Source organism: Chiloscyllium plagiosum, chromosome 7, assembly GCF_004010195.1.
Source record: "Chiloscyllium plagiosum isolate BGI_BamShark_2017 chromosome 7, ASM401019v2, whole genome shotgun sequence".
Classification (NCBI taxonomy): domain Eukaryota; kingdom Metazoa; phylum Chordata; class Chondrichthyes; order Orectolobiformes; family Hemiscylliidae; genus Chiloscyllium; species Chiloscyllium plagiosum.
Window position 1 is genome coordinate 108,959,126 of NC_057716.1, and position 10,115 is coordinate 108,969,240.

Consider the following 10,115-nt stretch of genomic DNA (forward strand, 5'->3'; position numbering starts at 1 on the left):
GTCTTTGCGGAAGGTGAAAAGGGGTGGGGAGGGAAATATATCCCTGGTGATGGGGTCCGTTTGGAGGTGGCGGAAATGTTGGTGGGTGATATGGTTAATGCGAAGGTTGGTAGGGTGGAAGGTGAGGATCAGGGGATTCTGTCCTTGTTACAGTGGAGGGGTGGGGTTTGAGGGCGGAGGTGTGGGATGTGGATGACATGCATTGGAGGGCATCTTTAACCACGGGAGAAGGGAAATTGCGGTCTCTAAAGGAGGAGGCCATCTGGTGTGTTCTGTGGTGGAACTGGTCCTCCTGGGAGCAGATACGGCGGAGGCGGAGGAATTGGGAATACGGGATGGCATTTTTGCAGGAGGTAGGGTGGGAGGAGGTGCAATCCAGGTAGCTGTGGGAGTCGGTGGATGCCAACGACCCGTGACACAACTGGCAGAGAAGGGCTCCACAGCACTTTGTTAATTTTGGGATCCTGCTGTAACAAATGGAGACAGCGTTTCTTAAATTTTAACAATTATATCCGTTGAAAGGCACAGCACCCGCTGTAAAGTGCTGAGAGACAACTCGACTGAAAAAACATGTTCCAAATCTGCATGTTTTTCCATTGCTGCCCCACATCAGCTGGAGATGAATCACTGAGGTGTGGGAACTGCATTAATATCCCAAGCATGCATTGGGAACCAAGATTGCAGAGATTACAAACCAGTGACCTTGACAAGAGCAGCTTCATTGTAACGCCTGAGTGAGGCCCCAGCAGACTTTGGTGCCCGGGTTTTATTCTGTCCATCCTTCGCGCCCTGAGTAACTCCACGTTTTGCTCTCACGGTGTAACGGTGAAACGTCTTGTGGAGAACAGCTTCATTCCTGATGGGGAGGATGGATCAAACTGAGGACTCAATAGAACATAACCTATAACCGCTGTCCACATCAGGACAGGTACAGTATAGGGTTAGATACAGAGTAAACCTCCCCCTACTCTTTACAATTAAAATCAATGGTCCATCTACACTGTCCCCCCCATCAAACACCCCCAGGGCAGGCACAGCATAGGGTTGGATACAGAGTAAAGTTTTATCACACTGTCCACATTGAAGACACTCAGGGGTGGCGCATCATAGTGTTACATGCAGAACAAGTGTCCCTCAATGTGTTCCTCCACCCGATTCTCCCAGTGTAGGAACAGTCCAGGGTTAGAGTAAAAATTCCCAAATACTATCCTCATCAAACACCCCAGAAGAGCACAGGCAGCAGAGAGTGAGATAAAGAACACAGATGAAGAAGATGCGCCATATTGGGGCCCAAGCTTACTCCCTGAACCAGAAATGTCATGGCTAATCCACAGCTCGGCTCATAACCCTTCCTATGTTCAAGAACGAACATCTCTCAATCTCCTATTTGCTGACCTGGATTTGGATGTGCAGAGAACAATTCTAACATTTAGGAATGAAAGTGATCTCAAAGGTATTGTGAACTGCAAGGAGTTTCTTGACAAACTTCAAAATATCATGGATAGGATGGCAAATGAAAATTATCGCAGACAAGTGCAAATGAAAACATTTTGTGAACAAAACTAAAGAAGAACAATCTAAAATGAAAGGTATAATTCTGAAGGGCACGCAGGAACTGCGACGGCTGGGTCTGTATGGGCAGATCGAGAACTTGGTGATAAGGATAAAAGATGTTGGAGGGTTACCAATCCAGGGATGAGTACAAAAGCAAGGAGGCTGCACATAATGGGGTGGCACAGTGGCCGAGCGGTTAGCACTGCTGCCTCACATCACTGGGAACCCAGGTTCAATTCTGCCCTCAGGAGACTGTCTGTGTGGACTTTGCACATTCACCCAGTGTCTGTGTAGGTTTCCTCCGGATGCTCTGGTTTCCTGCCACAATCCAAAGGGTGGATTGGCCATGCTAAATTACTGGTAGTGGCAGGCTAAGTGAATTGGCTACAGGAGATGCAAGATTACAGGGAGGGGAGGTGGCCATAAGACCATGAGGTGGGATGCTCTTCGGAGGATCAGTGTGGACTTGATGGGCTGAATGGCCTGCTTCCGTACTGTAGAGAATCTATGATAATTAGTTCATCCTCAGCCAAAGTATACTGCGGCCAGTTCTGTGCTTCACATTTTAGGGAAGATATGTTAGTCATTAGAGAGAGTGTAGAGATAATTTACAAGAAAGACTCCAGGTAACAGGAATTTCAGTGATTGGAGGCTTTGGGACTGTTCTCCTTGATCCAGGGATTTGATCAAGGTGACTAAAATTCCGAGGGCCGTAGACAGAGTGGATAGAGAGATACTATTGCCATAGTGGAAATGCCATAAACCAGAGAACAAAGGCTGAAGGGATTTGGTAAGAGAAGCAAGAGGAGAAGCATTTCTCATGCACTGAATGGTTAGGATCCCCATGCTGGCTGGCAGTTGGATGGAGGCTGTTTCAATCATGAAGTTTTTAAAAGGACATTGGATAACTATTCTCTCCAGGGATGCTACTTGAGCTATTACAGATTTCTAGTTTTTTGGGGGTTTTAAGGGGCATTTCAGAGACTTTCGGGGCATTTAAGAGGCTTTCAAATAAGCACATGGATATACAAGGAATAGAGGGATTTGAACCAAGGGTAGGCAGAATGGATTCATTTAATTTGGCGCCATGTTCAGCACAATATCTGAACGGTCGGTTCCTGTGCTACATCTATCCCGTCATCTGTCTCTTACCACTGCATTTCTGTAATAGTTGAATAGGTTGTCATTGATTCTATGAAATGAAGACCCCTTCCTGTGGGAATACTGCCTAGCACATATTGCCACAGGCTATACTATATCCGATGGTGTCGGTGGAATCACAGAAATGCTGCAACACTTCTCAGGATTTCTACTGTGCAAAGCAGAAGCTGGGATTCTGGTCCTTTACAAACTATTAGCCTCAGAGCTGCCCAACAGTTTAGAAAGGTGTCATACATTGGCACAGTCTTGATCGGCCGAACAGCCTGTTTCTGGGTGCACTGTTCTTGCTTCTTAACACAGGCTGCGCGCATTAGCAATGTTCTGGCTGAGCTTTCCCAGTGTATAGGCCAGTAGGTGGTCGTGCAGTTCTATACTTACCCTCGAAATACAGCTCCAGCGAAATGTCCGCCGCCTGTCATCAGAATGACCCAGACAGTTTGAGGGTTGAGACTGAGCAGTGACGACAGGAGGCTGTCCTTGTTCTCAGGCTTCCCAAGGACCTATGGAGGCAAAGGGACAGTCACTATAACACAGCAACTCAGAACAACCCGCAGTGTGCACATACCCTGTATATCGACATATCCTGAATGGGTGCAGCTTGACTAAAAGCAAGGATACGTATCCAGTTCAGACCATTTCGGAACCCATTCAACAGCAGGTACACAGCAATGAGCTGTTTCCATCGGCACCTCCTACTTGCTCAGCACAGCAGTATTCGTGCTCAAGCCTGACGTGTGACATGAGCTCGGAACCTGGTGACTCGGAGAGGAATGAAATAAAGCGGATTCAACAGTATGGGCAAGAGAACCCCACAGGATGGAAACAGGGTTACGTCAAACTGAATAGGTGTACAGGCAGGCGAGTAATTTGTGAAGAGGACATTAGCCAGTACTAAAAAGATACTGAGTGGGAAAAAATTGACAAACACAACAAAATGTGGGGAAATGTGAAATTATCCATTTTTGCAAGAACATAGAACAGTACAGCATAGTACAGGCCCTTCGGCCCTCGATGTTGTACTGGTCTTTTATCCTACTCTAAGATGAGAGTAACCTACAAACCCTTCATTGTACTATCTTCCACGTGCCTATCCAAGAGTCCCTACTGTATCAGACTCTACTACCACTGCTGGCAGTGCATTCCAAGCACTCACCACTCTCTGTGTAAAGAAGCTGTCTCTGACATCTCCCCGTAACCTTCCTCCAATCACCTTAAAATTACGCCCCCGCTTGATAGCCACTTCTACCCTGAGAAAAAGTCTCTGGCTATCTACTCTATCTATGCCCCTCTTCATCTTGTACACCTCTATCAAGTCACCTCTCATCCTTCTTCACTCGTGGGCGGCACGGTGGCACATTGGTGAGCACTGCTGCCTCACAGCGCCAGAGACCCGGGTTCAATTCCCACCTCAGGCGACTGACTGTGTGGAGTTTGCACGCTCTCCCAGTGTCTGCATGGGTTTCCTCCGGGTGCTCCGGTTTCCTCCCACAGTCCAAAGATGTGCAGGTCAGGTGAATTGGCCATGCTAAATTGCCCGTAGTGTTAGGTAAGGGGTAAATGTAGGGGTATGGGTGGGTTGTGCTTCGGCGGGGCGGTGTGTACTTGTTGGGCCGAAGGGCCTGTTTTCACACTGTAAGTAACCTAATCTAATTTAAACTCACTCCAATGAGAAAAGCCCAAGCTCCCTCAACCTCTCTTCATAAGACATGCCCTCCAGTCCAAGCAGCATCCTGGTAAATCTCCTCTGCATCCTCTCTAAAGCTTCCACATTTCCTATAATGAGGCAAGCTGAATTGAACACAATATTCCAAGTGTGGTCTAACTAGGGCTCTACAGAGCTGCAGCATAACCTTGTTGCTCTTAAATACAATCCCCCTGCTAATGAAAACTAACACACCATACGCCTTCTTAACATCAACTTGGGTGGCAAATTTGAGGGATTTGTGGACACGGTCCCTCTGTTCCTCCAAGAATCCTGCCTTTAACCCAGTATTCAGCATTCAAATTTGACCTTCCAAAGTGAATCACTTCACACTTTTCCAGGTTGAACTTCATCTGCCACTTCTCAGCTCAGTTCTGCATCCTGTCAAGTGTCCCATTGCAAACTACAACAGCTCTCCACACTATCCACCACTCCACCAACTTTCATGTCATCAGCAAACTTACTAACCCACCCTTCGACTTCCTCATATAAGTCATTTATAAAAATCACAAAGAGCAGAGGTCCTGGAACAGATCCCTGCAGAACATCACTGGTCACCGAGCTCCAGGCTGAATACTTTCCATCTACTACCACCCTCTGACTTCTATGGGCCAGCCAATTCTGTATGCTGACAGACAGATTTCCCTGTATCCCATGCCTCCTTACTTTCTGAATGAGCCTACCATGGGGAACCTTATCAAACACCTTGCTAAAATCCATATACACCACATCCACTGCTCTACCTTCATCAACGTGTTTTGTCACATCCTCAAAGAATTCAATAAGGTTTATGAGCATGACCTGCCCCTCGCGAAGCCACACTAACTATCTCTAATCAAACTATGATTTTCCAAGTAATCATAAATCCTGTCTCTCAGAAACCTCTCCAATAATTTGCCAATACGTAAGACTGACTTGTTTGTAATTCCCAGGATTATCCCTATTCCCCTTCTTGAATAAGGCAAGAACATTCATCACCCTCCAATCATCTGACACCTCTTCAGTGGACGTTGAGGATGCCAAAGCCACAGTAATCTCTTTCCTCACGTCCCACAGTAACCTTGGGTATATCCCATCTGGTCCAGGGGATTTATCTATCCTATGTTCTCAAACTTTTCAGCACATCCTCCTTCCTAACATCAGGTTGTTCCAGTATATCAGTCTGTTTCACACTGTCCTCAGAAACATCAAGGTCCCTCTGATTAGTGAATACTGAAGCTAAGTATTCATTAAGGACCTCCCCTACCTCCTCTGACTCCAGGCACAAGTTCCCTCCATTATCCCTGACTGGCCTACCCTCACTCTGCCCATCCTCTTGTTCCCCACATAAGTGTAGAATGTGTTGTGGTTTTCCTTAATTCTACCCACTAAAGCTTTCTCATGCCCCCTTCTAGCTCTCCTAAGTCTATTCTTTAGTTCCTTCCTGGCTACCTTGTAACCCTCTAGAGCCCTGTCTAATCCTTGCCTCCTCAACCTTAAGTAAGTTTCCTTCTTCCTCTTGACTAGATGTCCCACATCCCTTGTCACCCAAGGTTCCTTCACTCTTCCTTGTCTCAGTGGGACAAACCTGTCCAGCACTCACACCAAGTGCTCCCTAAACAACCTCTACATTTCTGTCATGCATTTCCCTGAGAATATCTGTTCCCAATTTAGGCACATCTGTTCCTGCCTAATAGCATTGTAATTCCCCTTCCCCCAATTAAATACTTTCCCATACTGTCTGCTCCTATCCCTCTCCATGAGTATAGTAAAGGTCAGGGAGTTATGATCACTATCATTGAAATGCTCTCCCACTGACAGATATGACTCCTGGCCTGGTTCGTTGCCGAGCATCAAATCCAATATGGCCTCCCCTCTAGTTGGCCCATCGACATGAGTCAGGAATCCTTCCTGGACATAATCAACAAAACCTGCTCCATCCAAACTATTTGAACTAAGGAGTTTCCAATCAATATTAAGGAAGTTAAAATCACCTATGACAACAACCCTGTTACTTCTGCATCTTTTCAAAATCTGCCTCCCAATCTGCTCCTCTGTGTCTCTATTGCTACTGGGGGGCCTATAGAAAACTCCCAATAAAGTGACTGCTCCTTTCCTTTTTCTGACCTCCATCATACTGACTCTGTCGACGAACGCTCCTCAACGACCTACCTTTCTGCAGCTGTGATACTATCCCTGATTAGCAATGCCACCCCCACCTCTTTTACGTCTCCTCCCATTTGTTTTGAAACATTTAAACCCTGAAACATAGAAAACAACAGCATGGACAAGCCATTCAGCCCTTTGAGCCTGCTCCACCATTCAATATGACCGTGGCTGATCATCCAACTCACTCCCCTGTTCACAGCGCAGGGACTTGGGTTCAATTCCAGCCTTGGATGAGTGTCTGTGTGGACTGTGTGGAGTTTGCACACCCTCCCCATGTCTGCGTGGGTTTCCTCCGGGTGCTCCGGTTTCCTCCCACAATCCACAGATGTGCAGGTTAGGTGGATTGGCTTACCCCCTCGTGTCGAGGGATGTGCAGGCTGGGTGGGATAGCCATGGAAAATGTGGGATTACAGGAATGGGGTTCTGGGTGGAATGCTCTTCGGAGAATTGGTATGGACTCAATGGATCGAATGGCCTGCTTCCATACTGTAGGGATTCCATGATATTCTTAAACTGTGACCTCTGACTGTAGAATCTCTAGTCATTGGGAACATCCTTTCTCCGTTTTCCCTGTCTAGTCCTGTTACAATTTTTCAGGTTACTATGAGATCTCCCCATATTTTCCTAAACTCCAGTGAATATTGTCCTCACTGATGTCACCCCCACCATCCCAGGAATCAGCATAGTAAACATGCACAGTCAGAACATCATTCATCAGGTAAGGAGACCAAAACAATACTTGATACCCCAGATGTGGTCTCACCAAGACTCTGGATAATTGCAGCAAGACATCTCTACTCCTGCTCAAATTCTGTCACTGTGATAACCAACATACAGATTGCCTTTTACATCTCCTCCTGCACCTGCAATGCTTACCATCCACGCCTGGTGCACAAGGATACCCAGGTCACATTGCACCTCCCCCTTTCCCAATTTATCGCCATTCAGATCATAATCCGCCTTCCTGGTTTTGATTCCAATGCGGATATCTACACATTTATTTGTATTATACTGTGCCTGCCATGTATTTCCCCAATCACTCAGCCTGTCCAAATCACACTGGAGCATCCCTGCATCCTCCTCACAGCTCACCATCCGACCCAGCTTTGTGCCGTCTGCAAATCTGGAGATATTACATTTAGTACCCTCATCTAAATCATTAATATCTAAATCATATGAATAAGATATCAATATGATTATTACCGCTGCCCATTCAGTGTCACTGAATCAAAATCCTAGAATTCCCTCCTTAAGTGGATCTACCTAGAGCACATGGACTGCAGCGGTTCAAGACGACAGCTCAGCCCCACTTTCTCAAGGGGCAACTAGGGACAGGCAATAAATGCAGGCCCAGCTACTGATGCATACATCCCAAAAATGATTAGAAAAAAATCAAGATCGTGAACAGCTGACCCCGCCTGTCACTGGGAAAACGACTCATTGACTCTTTTGGTTCCTGTCTGTCAGCTGTTTTTAACCTACGTTAGGACATGAACCCTAATCCCTTGCACATTCATTTAAAATGCATTAGCTCTTATGAGGGAACTTACCAAATGCTTTATGAAAATCCAAGTAAACTGCATCCACTGGTTCACCTCATCCCCTTGAAAAACTTTAGTAAATTTGTCAAGCAGGGCAGCACGGTGGCACAGTGGTTAGCACTGCTGCCTCACAGCGCCAGAGACCCGGGTTCATTTCCCGCCTCAGGCGACTGACTGTGTGGAGTTTGCACATTCTCCCTGTGTCTGCGTGGGTTTCCTCCGGGTGCTCCGGTTTCCTCCCACAGTCCAAAGATGTGCAGGTCAGGTGAATTGGCCATGCTACATTGTCCCCGTAGTTTTAGGTAAGGGGTAAATGTAGGGGTATGGGTGGGTTGCGCTTCAGCGGGTCGGTGTGGACTTGTTGGGCCGAACGGTCTGTTTCCACACTGTAATGTAATCTGTAATCTGAAATCTGAAATTGTAAATCCACTGTGACACAGTCTGATCCTGTCGCTGCTTTTCCAATGATTTGCTGCCAGAATTATTATACAATATTATCTAAATGGTGATAGATTACAGAGCTCTGAGATGCAGAGAATTCTGGGTTATCACGTGCATTAACCATAAAAGGTTAGATTGCAGGTACAGCAAGTAATTGGAAAGGTAATAAAACGTAATGATTTATTGTGAAGGAAAGTGAATACAAAAATAAGGAGATTATGCTTTAGTCATACAGGGCACAAGGACTATATGAGGTATAATGTGGGAAAATATGAAGTTGTTCATTTTGGAAGGAAAAACAAAAACTATTATTTAAATGGTGTGAAACAGCAGACAGCTGCAACACAAAGGGACTTGGGCATACTTGTGCATCAAACACAGAAAGCTAGCACATAGGTCTTATAAGGAAAGGCTGAAGGACTTGAGGCTGTTTTCATGACAGAGAAGGTGGTTGAGATGTAACTTAATTGAGAATATATGATAATCAGAGGGTTAGATAGGATGGACAGTGGGAGCATTTTTCCTCGGATGCTGATGGCTAGCACGAGGGTGCACAGCTTTAAATAGAGGGATGATAGATATAGGACAGATGTCAGAGGTAGTTTCTTTACTCAGTAGTAGGGGCATGGAACAGTAGTAGACTCGCTGACATTAAGGGCATTTAAATGGTCATTGGATAGGCATATGGATGGTAATGGAATAGTATAGGATTGGTGGGCTTGAGATTGGTTCCACAGGTTAGCGCATCAAGGTCCGAAGGGCCTATACTGCGCTGTAATGTTCTATGGTCTAGATATTGCAGGTAATCAGGAAAGCGAATGGAATACTGGTCCTTACTTCAAGGGGATTGGAGCATAAGAGTAGGAAAGCCTTACTACAGCTATACAAGGTAGTGATGAAACCACATCGAGAATACTGTGAGCAGTTTTGATCCCTTAAGGAAAGGTATCATTTCATGGAGTAAGTTCAGAGAAGGTTCATGAGAATGATCCCAACTCTGGAGGGATTGTCTTATGAGCAAAGGCTAAACAGGTTGGAACTCTACACACAGGTGTTTGGAAGAATCAGAGGTGATCTCACTGAAACAAGGAGAATTCAAAGTTTGTGCGAAGATTTGTAGCTTGGGTGCTCGTTGTTGTGGTTCTGTTCGCCGAGCTGGAAGTTTTTGTTGCAAACGTTTCGTCCCCTGGCTAGGCGACATCATCAGTGCTTGGGAGCCTCCTGCGAAGCGCTTCTTTGATGTTTCCTCCGGTGTTTATAGTGGTCTGTCCCTGCCACTTCCGGTTGTCAGTTTCAGCTGTCCGCTGTAGTGGTTGGTATATTGGGTCCAGGTCGATGTGTTTGTTGATGGAGTTTGTGGATGAATGCCATGCCTCTAGGAATTCCCTGGCTGTTCTCTGTCTGGCTTGCCCTATGATAGTAGTGTTGTCCCAGTCGAATTCATGTTGCAAAAAGAAGAGGAGGAACACCTGTATAAGGCATTCGCCAAAAACGGATACCCGCGCAACTTCATCAGCAGATGCCTAAGAGAAAGACCACGGAACGAGGACACACCACAACCAAAAGGA

General features: G+C 46.1%; 1 protein-coding gene across 3 annotated transcripts in view; it reads right to left on the bottom strand.

Annotated features, from left to right (window-relative positions):
• The window catches only part of ankzf1 (ankyrin repeat and zinc finger peptidyl tRNA hydrolase 1), a 68,721-nt gene that overhangs the window by 35,787 nt on the left and 22,819 nt on the right, over positions 1 to 10,115 (bottom strand). For all 3 annotated transcript variants that reach the window (XM_043694409.1, XM_043694410.1, XM_043694408.1), the window contains exons 5-6: positions 3,094 to 3,215; positions 703 to 856 (exon numbers count right to left, since the gene is read on the bottom strand). In XM_043694409.1, coding sequence (XP_043550344.1) covers positions 703 to 856; positions 3,094 to 3,215 — 276 coding nt within the window. The remainder of the gene's footprint in view (positions 1 to 702; positions 857 to 3,093; positions 3,216 to 10,115) is intronic.